This window comes from Macaca fascicularis, chromosome 5, assembly GCF_037993035.2.
Source record: "Macaca fascicularis isolate 582-1 chromosome 5, T2T-MFA8v1.1".
Lineage (NCBI taxonomy): Eukaryota > Metazoa > Chordata > Mammalia > Primates > Cercopithecidae > Macaca > Macaca fascicularis.
Window position 1 is genome coordinate 78,772,888 of NC_088379.1, and position 21,815 is coordinate 78,794,702.

Consider the following 21,815-nt stretch of genomic DNA (forward strand, 5'->3'; position numbering starts at 1 on the left):
TGGGCGACTTGAGGCCTGGCGCAGTCCGTGCGTGTGGGGAAATGGGGAGATGTAAACAAGCTTGGGGAGCTCTAGATCGCCGCTGCGCACCCGGGCGAGGGGAGGGGCTGGCCGCATGGGAGAGCCCCTCCTCCGCCCCGGCCCCGCCCCGCATGGCCCCGCCCCCGCGCTCTAGAGTTTCGGCCTCAGCTCCCACCCCGCACTGAGTCCGGGGACCCCGGGAGAGCAGGCGGTGTGTGGTCACTGCGTTTCCTCTGCCTGCGCCGGGCATCACTTGCGCGCCGCAGAGAGCCAGTCTGGCAGCCGGGATATCCTCTCCTACTGGCATCCGCAGACGCCCCTGCAGCCGCGGTCGGCACCCGGGCTCCCAAGCCGTGTGCGCTCAACGGTCCTGCGCTGCGCGGTGGCGCGGATTCCGTCTCCGCGCCTCCTTCTCTAGACAGGCGCTGGGAGAAAGAATCGGCTCCAGAGTTCTGGGCATTTTGCCCAGCTCGAGGTGCAGGATGGCGAGCAAGGTGCTGCTGGCCGTCGCCCTGTGGCTCTGCGTGGAGACCCGGGCCGCCTCTGTGGGTAAGGAGCCCACTCCCGAGGAGGAAGGAGGACAGGTCGGGTGAGGGCGGAGAGGACCTGAAAGCCCGATCTAACTCCAGAATCGTAGAGCTGGAGAGTTGGACGGGACTTGACACTTTGCGATCTTTCATTGACCAGTAGGGAAACTGAGACTCAGAGACTGGCCCGATTATCTAGCGAGTCTGTGGTCTCCTGTGCTCTAGCCCAGTTCCTTTTCCAGGACTCTGGTCTGCGACAGGGACCTCGGCTGGAGCGTGTCCTGAGATGCCGACACACCGTCAGGCTCTTGGCAGGCAGAGGTGGGAAGGTGCCCGGGCTGGCAGGCAGGAGGTGCCTCCGCAGGCGAGAATAGCCGGTGAAAAGTTGTCTGGCTGAGCGCAACATCCTAGTCCGGGCCTAGGGAAGGAAACCTTGCAGGAATCTCAAGCCGGGTCTCCCGGATCGCACCATACACTCGGTTCTGCCTCTTTGCGAGTAGAGCCGCGACCCGGCCCGTTGTTGTCTTTATGCTCGAACACATTTGCACACCCACTGTGTGAAGTGGGGTCTGGAGAGGAGAGAAACCTTTTTTCCTTCTTTGGTGCAGGACGCCACTCTCCTTGCAGAGAGAAGAAGGAGGGGAATAGGGACTTGTCCTGGGGGCTGTGACAGCTTCCCTAAGGGTCTCCAAGTAACAGCCAACTGTCCTGCGTAAAGCATTGCACATCTTCCAAAGCGCCGTGGTCCTTGGAGTAAGCGCATAGTCAGAAGTTCAAGCTCCGAAAACCTTTCCTGTGGTACTTGGTACCTAGCTTTAGTGCCATTCCTTCCTCTCCCTGCCACCTAAAATTTCTGTCTCCTTCAATTAGGAGCACACACGTTCTTGAGGCAATAGCTGTCTGTCTTTTCTTCCTCACTTCCCTTTCTCTCCCCACCTCTTAGATAGTATTTCTTTCCTGCAGCCAGTTTGCTGATGTCCAGATTTCCACCCTTTCCAGGGTGAGAAAGGGGAAAGGGTCACAGAAAGAAAAAACAAGGTCTAATAATTCAGGGAAAAAAATTTCTTACTTCCTAAGACAAGAATCACATGTCTTAAAAGACACTCACACCCACATACAGTACCAAGATCATCTGTCCATGGTTATTGAATTTTCTTTATAATGACTTGGTTCAACGGGGCCAGTCCACCATGGACATTCATTTGTCCCTGACAAACCCTCTCTCTTCCCCTTTATGGAAAGAGAATGAAGGTCTGGAACATGTGGTTTCTCTGTATTCCACAAATAAGTTAGTTGCTTTTAAGCCTGGGGTGTTTCCTAGCGCAGTAGTAACGGCAGTCGGCAGTTGGGTCGCCCTGAATATAATGGTGAACTTGCCCTTTTGGAGTGCATTACTTGCTTAATTGGATTGGGCTGTAATTGGTGCCATCAAATTCTAGAGACAGAGGCACTGTTGTTTTTCCTTCCCGTCTTTGAGCTGGAAGGGTAACAGTGCACAAATTAATTAATATTGGTTATGGGATTTGAACATAGAAGGGCTTTTTATTGAGTAGTAGCATATGTACCTCTTACAGTTATTTCTTTAGAACTTTCTGAAGAGTCCAGCTCAAGCTTGCCAATGAAATGAATGAAGTTAAATGGAGCAAAAAAACCCAAAAAACCCAAACCAAAACCAAACCAAAACAAAACAAAAAAAACTGTTGGTCTACAAATATGAACGTGAAGTTATCGAGAGCCTTGTTGAATAGATTTTTGTCGTAGACTTGTCTCTAGAGTAGTATGGCATTGTCTCAGCTTTCTATGAATGAAGGACATACGTTTTCTTTTTTAAAATATTTGTTACATAGGAAAGTGTGTCTAGAATGTGATTTGTGGCAATAAATGATGAGGGACCTTCAAGAGTTTCTCATTTTGGTAGCCGAGTGGGCACAGCTTATTGAGTTATTTTTACTGCCATTTTTTTCTCACAAGAATGTGCCCAAATAATGGATTCTTTCTCATTTGGATTGTAGTGTGAATTGTACATCACGTTTTCAGCATCTTTCTCAACCTAGTGTTCCCCAGTCAAGTTTGAAATCTGTGTTATCCAAATGAATTGTTTTCATTTTCCTTTTCTTAGACAAAGTGGGATGGTTTCATTTTGCTTTTAAACACTTTGGTTTTTTGTTTGCCTGTGTTGGGGGCAGTCATTCCTTTCATATTAAAAAGTACTGTGCAGGCTGGGTGCAGTGGCTCATTCCTGTAATCCCAGTGCTTAGGGAGGCAGAGGCAGGAGGATCGCTTGAGCCCAGGAGTTCAAGAAGTGCTTGGGCAACATAGTGAGATCCCATTCTCTATTTAAAACATAAATATAACCCCCCTTCCACACACAAAGTACTGTGCAAATTAATTAAACATGACCACCCAGACCAGCAGCAGTCCAAGAGTGGCCCATAGACCATCTGTGCTAGGGTAACTTGAAATGCTTGTTAAAAATGCAGATTTGTAGACCCAGGGATATTCTGACACAGTCTAAAGTCTTAAGAACAAAACTGCCCTAAACATAAGTCAGTACCAACGCCAGTTAATTTCTGAGATATATTGATATAACTTAGTTTCCAGTTATTTTAAAACCACATTATTGATTTAAAGACCATGATATGGACCAGTTATGTCAGTAACTTATTTTGCACATCTGTGCAGTGTGTGAGAACATGTGCAGTCACTTATTCATTTTGCCTGCATTTGTTCACATTGGGGTTCTCAGATTCAATGCATTGGATGTTTGCACTGGATATTTACTTATACTCTCTCTATTTATACCGTCTCATACTTCCTCCTATTTGTTCATACTCTCTTATTTGCCCAGCAAGGTCAATGCCAGTTTAGGCCTAGGGAGTCATTTTTTCTTAGTTGATATGACTTAGAAAGCTTGGGTGCCTGCCCAGCATCAATTACTTTTTTAAAGCTGGTATTTTCTAAGTCTTGATATTTGTTAAGACTCTAGCATAGTGGACAATTTTTCTTTCTCTCATGCTTTTTCAACACCTCATAGCTCTTCACATTTAGTTGACAGAGAATTCAATTATCTTGCTGTAGAGTGACCCGTGGTGAGGAATCTATGCCGTGGTACTTTTCTGGTTCTTATCCCTTTTAGGTAAAGACAAGTTTCTTATGTCTGAAGCTTGATGTCAGGATGAGTTCAGGGCTTTGATGAATAAGTTCAGATCTCTCAATTGTAATTCATTAGCATTACACTTAAAAAAATTTATATGCTTTTTTAAAAAAGGGTAATGCTAATGAATTACAATAGAGAGAAAAGTACATTAGTTTGCACGTATGTGTGAAATTGGGGAAATTTTTCACCAAAAAATCCATATGCTTTTTTAAAAAAGGGTAATGCTAATGAATTACAGTAGAGAGAAAAGTACATTAATTTGCATGTATGTGTGAAATTGGGAAAATTCCACACATATATAAAAGTATATTAACATGCATGTATGTGTGGAATTGGGGAATGTTTTCTCTTCCTCAATTTCTCTCCCATGCTTTTAATGTACAGTCTTTATTGAGCCATTATTTCAGCTGTGGTAGTTTGGTTACCAGAGGAAGCACACTAGAAAATCGATAAAGGAAAATGAGACAAGGTCATAGATTCTCTCACTCCCTTCAGGGTACATAGATGAACTATATAGAAATCCCTCTAAGTGGGATTCATTAATCAGCAATTTAGTCAAATGTGTACATCCTATGTTTTATAAGAAATGTCAGTGGGTCCTTTCCCAAGGGAGTGAGATCATCAGATGAAGGTTCATTTGGTTTCAATGTCCCATATCCTTTTGTAAGACCTTGAAGTTGGCAATGCAGGAAAACAGGAACTCCACCCTAGCTCCATGAATTGCAGAACTGTTGTGTTGGTTTATGACCATCTGCCCATTCTTCCTGTTATGACACAGCTTGTGAACTTTTACTGAGAATGGTAAAAGTAAATTCCCAGTTTTATACAATGAATTGCTGAAGAGGCCTTTTAAAGTATAGAGTATGCATTGTTTATGGAAGGTGTTTCCTATTAGGTCTAACTCAGTGGCAACTACATTCATTTATTTAATTTGTTTCTAGGTTTGCCTAGTGTTTCTCTTGATCTGCCCAGGCTCAGCATACAAAAAGACATACTTACAATTAAGGCTAATACAACTCTTCAAATTACTTGCAGGTAAGGATTCATTCTAGATCTAGATTTCTTGTGTTAAGTAACTGATTGTTTATTGAGTGGAAATAATTTCCAGTAGAGTAGAATTGTAATAGAGCTTGTAGTAATTGTTCATAAGTGGTGAGGTTTCTAAGAACTGATGTAATAATGAAAAATGAGAAGAGTTTTCTCTCAAAAATTCTGTACCATTTTGCTGGTGTTTTTATACTATTCTCTGCTAACATGCATACACACAGACACACATGCACATGAATACACACACACGCCCACATTTCAATAACCAGCACAGCCACCTGGCGTATGTTGGACATACACTCAATAAATGTGAATGAATAAATGAAGTTGAGGGCATACATTTAAGGAACAGAGTTGGAAAAATTGGGGACTATATTTATTATGCTTAGTATGACTCTTGAACATCTTATTATCCCTTTCCAAAAACTTTGCTTTATAATAAATTTATTACTCTAATTTTAATATTTAGGCAGTAATATTTAATAGCAATTTACTATCTAGTGGGTAATATAACTGAGTGCATGATCTGCATAAATAATGGAGCTCAGGCTCTGCCTTGATATTCTGGAATACATCTTTCCCCATTTGCTAGCAAGAAGTCATGCTATTGATTTTTGATAACTGGAGGAATAGACTTCTTTGTCAAGAGGAAGAGGCCTTTACATTTTGCCTTTCAGCCCTTACCCCAGGATGAAAGACAGAAGACCCGTGGGTTTAACATAGTGATCACACATGAAAGGCATGGAGGCTTCTTAGGACCTGTGTGTTTTTGGTAGAGACTGTGAAAAGAGGAGGTGATGTTTCCCTCCTGGAAGAGTGCTGGAGGTCCACAAAGGACCTTGGGTAGCTTACTGCCATTGCTTCATGCTTGTTGAATACTAAGCATTAAACCGAATGACATACATCTATTTTAGACTGCAGTGTAAAGAATACCCTAGCCCCTTACCAATACCCAGCACTTGGGAAAAAATACAGTAGCAGGTGCTGTTTCTCTAGCTTTACTCGTTCAAGACACATTTCCCATTAGATTTTCCTTTTACCAACCCTCGATAACAAAGGCTATTTGAAATCCCCAAGGATCCCACGCTCCCTTTTTAAAACTCTGCATAAACATTTCTTATGTTCTGAAAAAAACCATGGAGTGTGTTAAAAGTAACTTCATTGATTTAGCTGCAACTTCCTGGAAATTTTAAATTCTTTGAATGAAGGGCCAATAATATTACATTCTTCTTGATATTGACTATCGTCTTATCTTCCTTGGGGCCTTGTAGAGAAATGCTGCAGTACAAGCCATCTGTGTTTTAATGTGAGGCCCTGACAAGGTCCTGAGGGACTGTTACTTCCACCGCCTTCCTTCCTAACCTCACTTCTTACTCCACTTTGGCCACTCTTACCTGGCTGGCCTGGCTTCCTGGCTGTTCCCTTAATACTCCAGATATGCACCTGCTCCAGGGCCTTTCCATGTGCTATTTGTGCTCCTGTAATACTGCTCTTCGTGATGTTCCTATGGCTGGCTTTATCAAGACCACCTCCTGCAAAATTCTTTCCCCTTTTCTTTGCATCTTCTATATTTTTCTTCATAGTACTAAACACCATCTTTTATACAATAAATCTTACTTACTTTTTAATTGCCTGTTTTCTCCAGTTAGACTGAGGTTCCATAAAGGCATTGATTTTTGTCTGATTTGTTCACTGTTCTTTCTCTAGTCCTTAACAAGTTTGGCACATAGTAGATGCTTAACAAATATTTGTTGAATGAAAGAATGCATTAATTAGTGGAAAACTCAGGAATGCCAAAAGTGACTTCTGAAGCTGAGTTTATAACTTTTTATCATATGTCAATCTGACTTGTTGGTAGAAGACTTCTTTTTTTTTTTTTTTTTTTTTTTTTTGAGACAGGGTTGCCCTGTTGCCCAGGCTGGAATGCAGTGGCGTGATTTTGGCTCACTGCAACCTCCACCTCCCAGGTTCAAGCAATTCTCATGCCTCAGCCTCCTGAGTAGCTGGGATTACAGGCATGCAACACCACACTGGGCTCATTTTTGTATTTTTAGTAGAGGCAGGGTTTTACCATGTTGCCCAGCCTGGTCTCGAACTCCTGGCCTCAGGTGATCCACCTGCCTCGGCCTCCCAAAGTGCTGGGATTACAGGCATGAGCCACCATGCCTGGCTGGTAGAAGACTTTGACTGTGTCTGTTAAAGAGTTTATTTAAGTTTCAAAACCAAATTTTCTCTTTTCTTAGAAATAGCCTCACAGTCTGGCACTTCATATTAATACCTCCCTGAAATTAATTTTTCAGGGGACAGAGGGACTTGGACTGGCTTTGGCCCAATAATCAGAGTGGCAGTGAGCAAAGGGTGGAGGTGACTGAGTGCAGCGATGGCCTCTTCTGTAAGACGCTCACAATTCCAAAAGTGATCGGAAATGACACTGGAGCCTACAAGTGCTTCTACCGGGAAACTGACTTGGCCTCGGTCATTTATGTCTATGTTCAAGGTAAGTGGTGGAATAAAATTCATTTCCCACGTCTCTTTACCAGTTATAAAAGACAATAGGCTCAAAGAAGAATTGAGTACTACAAAGGGCTTGGTCTAAAGGCTGTTTGCCAAGAGGAATACACAAAATTCTTCTCTCCTGAGGCTTCCTCTGAGAAATAAGACTGATTGATTCTGGAGCTTTGGCTGTGTTATCTCTCTTTTGCCCAATTAGTTTGGGTCTGATCTTTGTTTCTAAGGTAAATCTGTGTTCACTATTGGCCATTGAGACTTATAAAAAGTCTTCTTATGTTTGAGAAGAAAACTGAAAATTCTTGAAATCGAGGAAGATTTTCTGGAGAAATTTCTGTGGAGAGAAAAGTTATCTACAGCAGAGTAGGAGATTTTCCCAAGAATGCATAGGAAAGCATTTTTGCCAAGGGCTCTGGAGTTTTTTGCACACAGGAACTTTTTTCTTACTAATACTTCATAGAAAATAATTCCCATACTCATGTGCAAATAAAGACATTGCTTCAGACTCTTTTCAGGACAATGTTTCTTTCCTTTGCTTGTTTGGTCTGAGATCTTGGATGATATGCTGTATCTTTCTAGGATGTGCAATTTGGGATTGATATTATGAAGGCTGACTTAACGTCCATATAGTATAAAATAAATATCACACATATTCAGCATTTATAATGAGTTATGCATTCTTTTGTTTCAAAAATCTTACACTATCTTATTTTTTCTGTGAAAACCTGACTTAACTAATGAGATCCCTATGATATGAATTTGAGGAATGTAAGGGTTGCATCATAGTTTGCTTGCATGTACCAAATATTTTTCCTTTCAGTGAAGATAAACAGACATTTTATGTTTTATGTATATGCCTCTTTACGTCCCAGAGTATTTGAGACAGGTGAAGATGACTTAGGCTTTTTTCTCAGAAAAAAGCTTTTACAAGGCAAGAATTTCATCAGCTTTGGGAAACACACTTGCATATCTCTGCTTACATTTCAGTAGTGTAATATGGTCAGTGCAATGAAAAAGTGGAGACCATATGAAAATAAACTGTGCCACTGGATTCACGATGTTTGAGAAATATCTTTGCCCAGAGTAAGCATTGTCCAAGATAGAATTCTGTGCCCTCCTCCTTCCCTCCACAGGATTTGAAAGAGACAAGTCTCACATCTTGGAGAATTTCTGGCTCCTTTTGACCTGGCAGTCTTGAGAGATGCAGCTCGGTCAGAAGATTGCAAGGATTTCCTGCTTTCAGCCTGTCTAGAAATACTACAAGCTGAACCTCCCCCATAATATCTCATTATTTACTTCTTCCTAAGTCAGGAAACTTGGAGACATGTGAAAATTCATTTCATGAGTTTCAGTAAATATTTTATTTTGAGAGGCTGAGTGGTTGTTTGGGTTTCTTTTGTTTATTTCCTTTTTTTGAGATACCGAAATAGAACTGATTTACTAAACAGGTTTAGTCTTACGTCAAAGGGTTAATTTAGCTTCCAAAGGCTTGCTCTGTAAGCAAGTTATGTAATATTTCCTAACATGTGGACGAAAGGTAGGCAACATTAAGAAGTGGCAATCCCTAGCACTGTTTATTGGTATACTGCCTGTCTTTGGGTATACCATTAAATTCTGCTTCCTGTCTAAGCCTAAAGTTCTAGGAGTTGGGCTGTCCAAGATTTTGGCCACGAAGTTAAACAATGGGAAAGCAAACACTGAAGTATTCTCTATGGATAGGTGTTTAATGTCCCCTCTGGTCCCCACCTTACTTCCCTAATCTTCTGACCCTATTCTCTTCAGCAATGGATGGAGCCAGGAAGTGAGCCCTGGCCTCATAAGATAATGACTATGGCATGTGGTGGGCTAGATTGGCTGCTTTTCTGTGCTTTCCAGCTGGGAAGGAAATCAAACTTCTGCTGTTGCAGGGAATTAGTTGCCTTTGTCCCCTGTGGTTTAATTAACTCTTTCTTCACTTTGACTGACTATTATGAAGCGCTCTGAAAATGCTTGATCAGATGTGTTGGGCATAGCAATGTGAAATGTTATCTCTCTGAGTTTTCAAGCATGACTCCACACCACATCATCTCTATCTCTGGGGAATGGACTAAGTTTCCAACAGCATATTAACATTGTATGAGTAATGAATGGCTGTGAAATCTTCTTTTTTTTTTTTTTTTTAAGATGGATTTTGCTCTTGTTGCCCAGGCTGAAGTGCAGTGGTGCTATCTCAGCTCACTGCAACTTTTGCCCCCCAGGTTCAAACGAATCTCCTGCCTCAGACTCCAAAATAGCTGGGACTACAGGCGCATGACACCATGCCCTGCTAGTTTTTTGTATTTTTAGTAGAGATGGGGTTTTGCCATGCTGGCCAGGCTGGTCTCAAACTCCTGACCTCAAGTGATCCGCCCGCCTCAGCCTCCCAAAGTGCTGGGATTACAGGCGTGAGCCACTGAATCCAGTCAGAATCTCTTCAGTTTTCTTCTCAGTCTTTGGAACAGTAGCTTTTCAAATGTTTGTCACTGAAGATATCAATGACTGCTAAATGTTAAACTAAATGCAAAAACAATTAAACATGATTTTAGAAAGAATCATATCCCTAGTCTTCGGAATCTTAAAATGCTCCCATAAAAGGTCCTCTTGAATAACCAAATTCAAAAATGTTAGTTGTTTCCTGTTAATCTAAAGATCCTTTGGGATCCATTCATTGATTTTCATGGAATTTACATTATTTACCTAAAGAGAAAGCACATGAGTATTTTAAACATCAGTAAAACTTGTTGGTAAAGTGTATAGATTTAACTTTAAATTTTAAAGTAAATATTATCCTTCTTTTTGAAAAAATATAATGATTAATCTTTTAAAATGTGAAATCTATAAAAATATATTCTACTTGTCAATAAACCTTGTGAAAGGAGTCAATCTCAACTGGGAGTTTTTTTCAAAATTTTTATACACACAAATACATACACGTGCATGTGTGCGCACACACACACACATACACCCCCATCCAAGTGTGGAGCCAGATGTCTTGGAGCCAGATGTCTATCAGTAGAATAAGCTATGGATGCCTTTGCTTGTGTGAGGTGTCACTTCCAGTCATTCACTTGTCTGGTTAGAGTTTAGGAACCTGAAAAATGACCAACTTTTCTAGTAAATACCATTAACTCATTAATAAAACTAAATTTTCTTCTAGATTACAGATCTCCATTTATTGCTTCTGTTAGTGACCAACATGGAGTCGTGTACATTACTGAGAACAAAAACAAAACTGTGGTGATTCCATGTCTCGGGTCCATTTCAAATCTCAACGTGTCACTTTGTGCAGTAAGTTGCATCTCCTCCAATCGTCTCTTAAGTTTTTATATTTTTAAGCGAATAGTAAGACGGGTAGCCTGTTTATAATATTCACAATGAGTTTTCAGGATCCTTTACGAAGGGCGAAATACACTGAATAAAACTAATTAGTATTCTTAAAAATAAGATGAATTCTTCAGTGATCATTGTACATGGCTCTCATTTTTGGTACTGGATTAAATATTTGGTATTTCTTTTTATTACCCAGAGGTACCCAGAAAAGAGATTTGTTCCTGATGGTAACAGAATTTCCTGGGACAGCAAGAAGGGCTTTACTATTCCCAGCTATATGATCAGCTATGCTGGCATGGTCTTCTGTGAAGCAAAAATTAATGATGAAAGTTACCAGTCTATTATGTACATAGTTGTGGTTGTAGGTAAGAGGAAAGTTCCTTTCCATATCATTAATAACAGATAGTAGAGAGTAACTCCTTGTATTAAGATCTTGGAGATAACGATGTACAGTGAAGAAGGATATTGAAAAGTATAGGAACTCAGGATATGGTGTTGGGCAATTCATCTGCTCTTCTCTACCAAATAAACCCATGTGCAATTGAGGTTGTCTCTTTTCTTGCCAAGATCAAGGATGAAAAAGAAATTTTTTTTTAAAAAAGGATGAAAATGAATGGTATTACTGGAGCTCATTTATGCTCAATGTTCGGAGCATTGCTTGCTATCAATTATTTCAATTATACCTATTTTATGGAAACTTCAGCAGTTTGCTAAAGCTGGCCCTACTGGCCTAGGGCTACTGACCACTGAAATTTTGCTACTTTTCTATCCACTGGGTTACAACATCTTTGAGATCTGTGAAGGTAGTGCTTTGTAAATCTCTGTTGGCCATTTTTCTGGGAGCTACCAAGTATTGGTGAGGCCTGCAGGGAAAAACAATGTGGTGTGTTTTAAAGTTGCATTACTTTAAAAAATAAATTTGTGCAAAGTTATAGGCTTATTTTCTCTCTCATGTTCTGTTTTTTCAATTTACTTGCTCTAGGGTATAGGATTTATGATGTGGTTCTGAGTCCGTCTCATGGAGTTGAACTATCTGTTGGAGAGAAGCTTGTCTTAAATTGTACAGCAAGAACTGAACTAAATGTGGGGATTGACTTCAACTGGGAATACCCTTCTTCGAAGGTAACACTAATGATTCAAAGCCAGACCTCCAAATACTTAGATAATAAGACCCAATGAAGTTTGCTTGAGAGATAGGGGCCTCTTTGGCCAGATAAAATTTAAAAGTCTTAGAACACACACACACACACACACACACACACACACACACACACACACACACACACACACAAGTTAAGGGAATTGCAGAACAGATAGCACCCACAAAAAGGTGAAATACCAGGAATTTTGTCCTGTTCTGCAACAGCCAGTCTATGAATATTAGTTTTCTCTAGGTGATTACATCTTTCCACATTATGTCATTTCTCTTTTCTCCAAAGTTTTTGATCTACATTCCTTTTAAGGGAATTTCTCTTTAAGAGGTGGCACGAGATACTCTGCTCCTTAAACAGTGGTCACATTTACTTGTGTTTCTGCAGTTTATATCCATCTCATTTTCGCCATGTGAGGTTTTAAAAATCCTAATTCAGTTGGTTCCATTTATTTCTCCTGAAACCAAATACATCATTGGCTGCATGAGGTTAAAAGTTCTGGTGTCCCTGTTATTAGCATTAAATAATGTTTACCAAAGGCCAAGATTTAATTCTCTGTGTTACTAGAAGTTATTGGGTAATGTTATATGCTGTGCTTTGGAAGTTCAGTCAACTCTTTTTTCAGCATCAGCATAAGAAACTTGTAAACCGAGATCTAAAAACCCAGTCTGGGAGTGAGATGAAGAAATTTTTGAGCACCTTAACTATAGATGGTGTAACCCGGAGTGACCAAGGATTGTACACCTGTGCAGCGTCCAGTGGGCTGATGACCAAGAAGAACAGCACATTTGTCAGGGTCCATGGTAAGTTATGGTCTCCTTGGAAATTATTCTGTGCCTTGACAAGTGAGATAGTTTAAATAAATTTAGGTCACTTAGTGATTCCTAGTTTGTTCATTCAGAAGATACTTCCTAGTTCTTCTTGTTAGGGAGGCCACATGACCTAGAGGTCAAGAGCGTAGCTTTGTAGTCAGGAACTTGAGTTCAAACTTCAACTTTAAAGATGAGATGTGCTGATATATACTAAGAGCTCACTTAGTATTACTTATTATAGTTGTTGCTGCTATTAGGATTATTACTATGATAAATAGTATTAGCTAGGGTAGTTTTTAAATTTTTGTTTTATTATAAGGCTGAGAGGCCTACCTGAATAAGCATGAGCTTTGCAAACTGGGGAAACATTTAGCAATATATAGTTGGACCTGTGAACAATTCAGGGGTTAGGGGAACTGACCCTCCCTCTGCAGTCAAAAATCCATGTATAGGCCTGGCGTGGTGGCTCACACCTGTAATCCCAGAACCCTGGGAGGTGGAGGTGGGTGGATCACCTGAGGTCAGGAGTTCAAAACCGCCTGGTCAAAATGGTGAAACCCCATCTCTACTAAAAATCCAAAAAATTAGCCTGGCGTGGTGGTGGGAGCTTGTAATCCCAGCTACTCAGGAGGCTGAGGCAGAAGAATTGCTTGAACCCAGGAGGCGGAGGTTGCAGTGAGCCGAGATTGTGCCATTGCACCCCAGCCTGGGCAACAAGAGCAAAACGCCTTCTCAAAAAAAAAAAAAAAAAAAAAAAAAATTCAAGGTATAACTTTTGACTTCCACCAAATGTAAATAATGACCTACTGTTGACTGGAAGCCTTACTGCTACATAAACAGTCAATTAACACATATTTCATATGTTATATGTATTATATACCGTATTCTTATAATAAAGCTAGAGAAAAGAAAATGTTATTAAGAAGATCATAAGGAAGAGAAAATATATTTACTGCTCATTAAGTGTAAGTGGATCATCATAAAGGTCTCCATCCTTGTCTTCACATTGAGAAGGCTGAGGAAAAGTGGGAAGAGAAGGGAGTGGTTTTGCTGTCTCAGGGGTGACAGAGGTGGAAGAAAATCTGCTTATAAGTGGACTCATGTAGTTCAAATTTATGTTGTTTAAGGGTCAACTGTAATTGAACTGGAATTAAATTGAACTGGCTTTGAGTAAATCACCTTAATTTTTTGTTAATTCTCTTTCATTTACATAAATGTCTGAGTTTACATGGTAATTTGTGTGGCATCCTACTTATAAGCCTTGGAAAGGATTTTGGATTTTATATCATGAGAATGCATCAATAAAGTGGAATTGTAAAAATACCTTAGATAATACTATTTATTAGAGTTGTAATCACAAAAGTGGCAACAACTACAACAAGTATGATTTAGTGAGCCCTTACTTTATTAGCTCATCTCATCTTAGTAGTTGAGATTGGAACTCAAGTTCCTGACTACAAAGCTATGCTCTTGACCTCTAGGTCATGTGGCATCCCTAGCAAGAACTTGAAAGTTTCTTCTGAATGAACAAAATAGAAATCACTAAGTGTCCTAAATTTATTTAAATTATTTCACTTGCCAAGATGCACTTGCCAAAATACACAGAGAGAGACGTGCTCTGGCTTATGTTTTGATAGAAGTACTCTTGTTCTCCAGGATACTTCAGGGAAATAGGGGCAGAAACAAGGAGGTTAGTTGGGAGGCTAATTACGTTTATCCAGGTGAGAGTTGAGGAGTGGCTTGGACAAGGGTAGTTGAGGTAGAGATAGTGAGAAGTGATCTGCTTCTGGATATATTTCAAAGGTAGAGTCAACAGGGTCTGCTGATCAATTCACTGGTTGTGGAGTATAAGGGAAAAAGAGTGGAAGATGACCCAAGTGTTAGCAGGAGCAACTGAGTAAATGGTGGTGGTATTTACTGAGATGGCAAAGATCGAGGAGGCAGTGAAATTTAGGGAAACAGTGTTAGATATGTTTCTCTGGAGATGCCTATGAAACATCCAAGTGGAAATGTTTAATATATCAACCTGGAACCCAGAGGAGTCAGGGCAGAAGGCACATATTTAGGAGGTATGTGAATGATACTTTAAACTTGAGGCTAGAGGAAGGTGTAAATAAAGAGGACGTCTGAAGACTGAGTCCTCGGGCCTATTAACACATGGTGGAAGAGGTGTGTGGAGTGTGTCTTGGGAGCAGAGGAGAAGGAGCACCCAAGCATCTCTGGGGGACTTAGAGAAAGCTGCACAGAGGAGCAAGTGTTTGAGTTGAGACTTGAGCAATCACTAGGCTTATGGGAGTGCACTAGTGGGGAGAGAAAAGCAAATGCAAGCACAGGAGGTGTGGGAGAAACACGGGAGGTGTGGGAGAAGCTGAAATGTGACCCACTAAAAGGTAGTACATGGAATCTTGGAACTGCAGCTACTCAGACCCTCAATGTTTTTGATGTTTCACTTGAAATGAAAAACTAAACCAAACGACCATTTACAATAAGCTGACATTTAAAAAAAAATTTCTTGCAGAAAAACCTTTTGTTGCTTTTGGAAGTGGCATGGAATCTCTGGTGGAAGCCACGGTGGGGGAGCGTGTCAGAATCCCTGTGAAGTACCTTGGTTACCCGCCCCCAGAAATAAAATGGTAACTACTAGAAATAAACACAAAGCATCATTTCATGTGAGAGCAAATCCTTCGACTGTACTAATTCCTGAGAATTCTTTTTCATAGGTATAAAAATGGAATACCCCTTGAGTCCAATCACACAGTTAAAGTGGGGCATGTACTGACGATCATGGAAGTGAGTGAAAGAGACACAGGAAATTACACTGTCATCCTTACCAATCCCATTTCAAAGGAGAAGCAGAGTCACGTGGTCTCTCTGGTTGTGTATGGTGAGTCCATTCAATTTTCCTCTCTGCCCAAGATTTATTATGATACATTGTCTTCCTAATCAGCCAGGCCACCATTCCTCTGCCTCCAGCTGCTTCACTCACATCATGGCCGGGCCTATGTACAAAAGTCATCTGGGGTGGTGAAGCTGAAGTGAAATGTAGGACTGTGTGCTCTGGCCATGTTTGTTTAAGAGGCCATGTAAATGAGCTTTGTGGTGGTCAAATGCAAGATTAAAGTAGTGATACCCTCCATAGTTTAAATGTTGTGAAAAAATAATGCCCACAGGGACAGTTGTCAAGTTAAGTTATACTACAATGTTCCCCTCTCATGGAATTGCCCACCTGGCACACAGATGTGTAAGACCCTTCTCCTTAGATTTTGTGCAAAGCTTCTAGTTTGATATTATAGTTGATGTATCAGTGAGGTACAGGCAGATTCCAACTCTGAAGGCTTTTGAAGTTGGCATTGTTGGCTTGGTTGGGGGCTTTTTTTTTCCTTTTTGACTGGAGTTCAGGGTCTGATTTTGAGTCTGTAAAGGCAAAATAGTACGTTTTTGATTTAAAGATGATTTGAACTTTGTTTTCTGAAACTGAAAGGTACAAATAAGTGTTTGGAATGGAATGGTGAGAAGGGTGCCATGGTCAAGTGAGTGTGAGAGGTGCTAAGGTGATGTGTAGATGTGTAACAGGTTTCTTTATTACAGGGACTTCTCAGAACCTTTTATATACTAATGTATATTGGTATTCTCTAGGGGGAGAGACATAGAGTATTCAAGGTTTAACAAACCTATTTGACTGGAGCATCGTTTTTCCCCTGAGCAAATTCATTAATCTCTCACTCCAAACAGTTTGAGAAATGCTTCTCTGTTGTAATTCTTTGTTCCCCCTTCTGGTATGGCATATTAAAACTTCAGGATATTTTCCCATGGCATTAAGGTGCTTCCCTATGTGTCCTAATACTCTTCTGTAGGCTGCTGAACTTGGCGTTATTTTTTTTTTTCAGGGAATATTTTAAAGATAGGTTGGGCATGGTGGTTCGCATTCGTAATCCCAGCACTTTGGGAGGCCGAGGCGGATGGATCACCTGAGGTCAGAAGTTCGAGATCAGCCTGGCCAACATGATGAAATCCCGTCTCTACTAAAAATGCAAAAATTAGCCAGGCATGATGGTGGGCGCCTGTAATCCCAGCTACTTGGGAGGCTGAGGCAGGAGAATCACTTGAACCCAGGAGGTGGAGGTTGCAGTGAGCCGAGATTGTACTCCAGCCTGGGTGACAAGACCAAAACTCCGTCTCAAAAAAAAAAAAAAAAACAAGATAACAGGTTCCACAGAGGTTCTTCAGAAGCAGCATAGGTGTAGGGGACTGGGGAGAGGAGAAACTGGAAAGTGTATAAGTAGGATGGGAGGAGAAAATGAACGGGAAATAAAAACAAAACATGGATAGCAAATAGCCCATTTCATCAGTTCATGAAGCCACTAAATCTTCTATTCACTTTAGCATATACTCTGCTATGTGAAATAAACATAAAAAAGAAGTCAAGTCTTGAAAGCATAACCTGAGGCTTTAAGTTGACAGTAGTAACGAAATAGTTTTGACTTTGGAGTCAAAAAAGAAAGAAAGGAAAAAGGGAGAGAAGAAAGAAGGAAGTGAGAGAAGGGAGAAGGAAGAAAGGGGAAGAGGGAAAGGGAGTGGAGAGGGAGGGAGGGAGGAAGAGGGAGAGGGAATGAAAGACTCAGATGGTGGTGGCAGTAATGCATTCTCTAAAGATTTATGCCTTCCTTTAACATGAGGTGGTTTACGTGTTTGGGTTCAGAAGTCAGAGTGTCTAGGTTTGTTCCAGGTTTTGCCGTTTGTTAACGGAGTGACCTTGGGCAAGTCATTTTTTTCTGTATTTCATTTTTTCTCGTGTATAAAGCTGAGGATAGTAATAGTGGTTGTGAGGATTAAGTGAATGAATTCATGCAAAGCACTTCAAACAATGCTTGGCACATAATAAATATATTTACTGTGCTATTTCAGCTATTTTCTGTAGCCTTCCCCTGATCTCGTGAACTTGAGAGGGCAGAGAGAACTATCTCTGTAATGCAGATGAGAGGCACAGGATTCCAACACTTGCATAAAGTCATTCAGCTTGTTAGTTTATTAGCTTATTGCCATTTTTATTTTATTTTGTTATTTTATTCAATTTCTTTTTTTTTTTTTGGTAGAGGTGGGGTCTCACCATGTGGCCCAGGCTGGTCTTGATCTCCTGGGATTAAGTGATCCACCTACCTTGCCCTCCCAAAATACTGAGATTACAGGCATGAGCCCCCATGCCTGGCTAGTTGTTATTTTTATGAGTATCACTAGAACTCAGGTCTCTTGTTTCCACATCTAAGTGTTCTTCAAAAAAGGAAGTGGAAGCAAAATCATATGCTTAAAGAAAGTCAGCTTTAGTTGCTGAAATCCTCTATTTCCCATTCTTCAAAGCTGATTGACAATTCAAAGGTCGTTTTTCCTATCTTCAGTCCCACCCCAGATTGGTGAGAAATCTCTGATCTCTCCTGTGGATTCCTACCAGTACGGCACCACTCAAACGCTGACGTGTACGGTCTACGCTATTCCTCCCCCGCATCACATCCACTGGTATTGGCAGTTGGAGGAAGAGTGCCCCAACGAGCCCAGGTGAGTAAGGCCACACGCTCTTTGCTTTCCTGCCGTCTTGCATTTCTTACAGCTGAACTATGATATGACTCCATCCTAAATGGAGAAGCCTAAACCGAAGAAAGTTTTCTCTCAAGAGGTAGCCTGAATCTCCATCCATCTTTCTCTATGTCTTACATTTTAAGGGATGTCTTTGCTTGGAGTATCCTACTTTGGGATAAGCTAAGCTCAGCCTTGTTAGGTTATCCCTGAGGTACACTTCTCCAAACACAGGCTATTTGCTCAGTTTGCTAATTGCCAGTCTTTGGTTTTTTTCCCAATACCAATCAACTGGTGAATATCACATCGCTCCTTCTTGTCTGTGTGAAGATCCATCTCTCAGAGGAAATGCTGATAGATGAGAGGCAGTGATAGACCCAGCCCCAGTCCTCAGGGTCTCAGGCCCAGCTTATCATGCTCTGACACATGTCCAGACATCCTTAGGGAAAAACACAACAGCAGCAGCCAACCCACTACCACCCTAAGCAGTCCACTTCCTGTTGTTGTTTTTGAAATGGCCACTACGAGCTTCTTCCTCAGCTGCTGATCATTTCCTTCACAGAGACTATGGTCCCAGAGAAATTACTTTAAGGAGCCCAGTGGTTTCTAAGTTTCCTTGCCTTCCTTTGAACTAAATTAACTTGAATTGTCTTGTCGATCCAATTTATGAATGAAGGTTTGTTCCCAGAATAGCTGCTTCCCTCCCGTATCCTGAATGAATCTACCTAGAGCCTTTTCCTTCGTAGTCAATGCCTATTTTTAATTGGCGCCAAGTCTTGTACCGTGGTAGGCTGCATTGGAAGTTATTTCTAAGAACAGAATAACCAAAGTCTGAATCTTTTCCTTACTCTTGACTAGAATTAAAGAAAAATTAAATCATAATATGCTCTGTTATCTCTTTCTTATAGCCAAGCTGTCTCAGTGACAAACCCATACCCTTGTGAAGAATGGAGAAGTGTGGAGGACTTCCAGGGAGGAAATAAAATTGAAGTCAATAAAAATCAATTTGCTCTAATTGAAGGAAAAAACAAAGTGAGTTTGAAGTTTTAAAATTTGAAAATCTCTCTTTAACGGAAGGATGCTACAATAATATGTGAAGTATATTGGAGATTAATAATCAAATAGTCTAGGTGATAAAATAATAGCATATTAAGTCACTTTGAAAATACCATAGACTTTTAGCCATACCATTAACTTATTAATAGCTTATTAGAGAAAAATAAAAAGTCTATGACATTAAATCTATGCATCTGTGTAGGGTGATTCTAATTTTATAAGCATGAGAATGAAAAAATGTGTATCATATATTAAAACACATCAATAGTTTCATGGTTTCCAAAGCCCTTTTTATATAATGTGTAAGCTGCACAGCAGCATAATTATACAAATTGAGTAAGTATCCCAAACCTGAAAACCCCAAATCCAAAATGCTTCAAATTCTGAACCTTTTGAGTGCCGACCTGATGCTCAAAGGAAATGCTTGTTTGGATTTTGGATTTTGGATTTTCAGATTAGAGATGCTCAACTGTTAAGTATACAATGCAAATATTCCAAAATCAAGAAAAATCCAAAATCCAAAACACTTTTGGTCCCAAGCATTTTGAATAAGGGATACTCAACCTGTAATTGCATAAATTCAAAAGTGTCCAATCACTGCGGAAGTGGGAATGGCATAGGCAGGTTGGAGTGATTGTGGAGACTGCTGGACTGAGTACTTGTGCACAAACAAGCTGCACTGTTTATGGCCTGAGATTTGTTTTTCCCCCTACAGACTGTAAGTACCCTTGTTATCCAAGCGGCAAATGTGTCAGCTTTGTACAAATGTGAAGCGGTCAACAAAGTCGGGAGAGGAGAGAGGGTGATCTCCTTCCATGTTACCAGTAAGTACTCTTCTCTGGAGGGTTGGGTTGGATCACTCACACAGTGGGTACTAAGCTGTGTAATTCCTGTTGTTTTTGCCATTCATGTGAGTGGCATGGCATTGAGGAAAGAGGATTTGGATTGATCATTGATGCTTTCATTCATAAATTAAAACTCCTCAGGTATCTCCTGGGCTTAAGTCAGTGCTTCTAACTTCACCGCAGAGAGAATGGTTTCACAGATGCTTTAAACCACAAGCTCTGTGTCATTATTTACATCTCAGTCTTCAGAGTCTAGCACAGTGCATGGCTTATTGAGCTTCAGTACATATTGGTGGGCTTGCTGTGGAGCAGTTGATAAGGGTGGGCTTTCTGGAGGCAATCAGAATGACATCGGAGCAGTGCCCTCCCAATGCTGCTGATTCTGCCTGTGCATCTTAGTTTGATGGATAAGCTTTAGCTGATTGTGCTGAATGGAATATTATAGTCAGGGCTAATTCATTGGCATAAATGTAGCTGTCATATCATTGAGTGTTAGTGTTAATGAAGACCTAATTTTTAAAATTCTGTTAGGATTAGAGATTTTGCTTTGGATTTTTAAAATATTAAACATTGCGTAGAGTTCACAGTGGAGATGTGGTAAATATCTGAGGAATTCATTTACATTTTCAAGTAATATGTTTTAGCCAAATAAGATATTTTGGAACCTGAATTGTCTAGTTTGTTTGTCAAGTTGTAGTACATCACCTGGAACTGATAGAGCTTCATTTCTTTTGGTACTTTGTAGTAGTCTGAAAGCAGCAAGATGATAGTGAGCTATACCAAGTTAAATCACCATTCAGTAACAATGGTCTTTACATTTTAGGGGGTCCTGAAATTACTTTGCAACCTGACTTGCAGCCCACTGAACAGGAGAGCGTGTCTTTGTGGTGCACTGCAGACAAATCTACATTTGAGAACCTCACATGGTACAAGCTTGGCCCACAGCCTCTGCCAGTCCACGTGGGAGAGTTGCCCACACCTGTTTGCAAGAACTTGGATACTCTTTGGAAATTGAATGCCACTATATTCTCTAATAGCACAAATGACATTTTGATCATGGAGCTTAAGAATGCATCCTTGCAGGACCAAGGAGACTATGTCTGCGTTGCTCAAGACAGGAAGACCAAGAAAAGACATTGCGTGGTCAGGCAGCTCACAGTCCTCGGTAGGGAGACAATTCTGGATCATTGTGTAGGGGCAGTTGGAATGCCTTAAATGTAGTGCAATTCAGGTGCTATGCGAAGATTACTGTTCTCTAGGAGATCGTGTTGTAAACTGGTGCGCACTTCTTCACTGAAAGTCCCTGAGGCAGAAAGAAGCTACTAATAATGAAATGATGTATTGAAAAGAGAAAATAACAAAACCTGATGATGGAGTAATTCACTAGTATATGCAAGGGATTAGCTTGAACCAGGGAAACTTCTGCCTTATCTTGGGCATCTATTTATTTAAACAGATGCATATTTGTGGAATGCCTGTTATGAGCTAGGAGAGTGTCAGAAATTCACAGTGGTAAACATGAGGGAAAGGAGGGGAACATAGGCAATCACTGGGAAGTCACAGCACAGTGAGGTCTCTGTGTCCGTGAGGATAGGAATTGTTCTCTGTTTTGCTCCCTGCTGTAGCTCTAGTCATACAGCATAGCAGCATACACTAAGTGCTCAAAAGGGCACCTGCTTCATGAAGAGTGGGATGATGGACTGAGTTTAAGACCTAGAAGATTCCATGGGAAGAAAGCTACATTCTCTCTGTACCTCTGGGTCTGTCTGTACCTC

At 40.8% G+C, this 21,815-nt stretch overlaps 1 protein-coding gene across 1 annotated transcript in view; it reads left to right on the plus strand.

The window, feature by feature from the left end:
- Positions 1-204: 204 nt before the first annotated feature.
- Positions 205-21,815, plus strand: part of KDR (kinase insert domain receptor) — a 47,111-nt gene continuing 25,500 nt past the window's right edge. Inside the window, exons 1-13 of the mRNA XM_005555270.5 lie at positions 205-570; positions 4,647-4,740; positions 7,053-7,249; positions 10,436-10,566; positions 10,805-10,973; positions 11,591-11,730; positions 12,385-12,562; positions 15,090-15,204; positions 15,292-15,455; positions 17,965-18,121; positions 19,048-19,171; positions 19,911-20,019; positions 20,864-21,205. Coding sequence (XP_005555327.3) covers positions 504-570; positions 4,647-4,740; positions 7,053-7,249; positions 10,436-10,566; positions 10,805-10,973; positions 11,591-11,730; positions 12,385-12,562; positions 15,090-15,204; positions 15,292-15,455; positions 17,965-18,121; positions 19,048-19,171; positions 19,911-20,019; positions 20,864-21,205 — 1,987 coding nt within the window. The 5' untranslated portion in view covers positions 205-503. The remainder of the gene's footprint in view (positions 571-4,646; positions 4,741-7,052; positions 7,250-10,435; positions 10,567-10,804; positions 10,974-11,590; positions 11,731-12,384; positions 12,563-15,089; positions 15,205-15,291; positions 15,456-17,964; positions 18,122-19,047; positions 19,172-19,910; positions 20,020-20,863; positions 21,206-21,815) is intronic.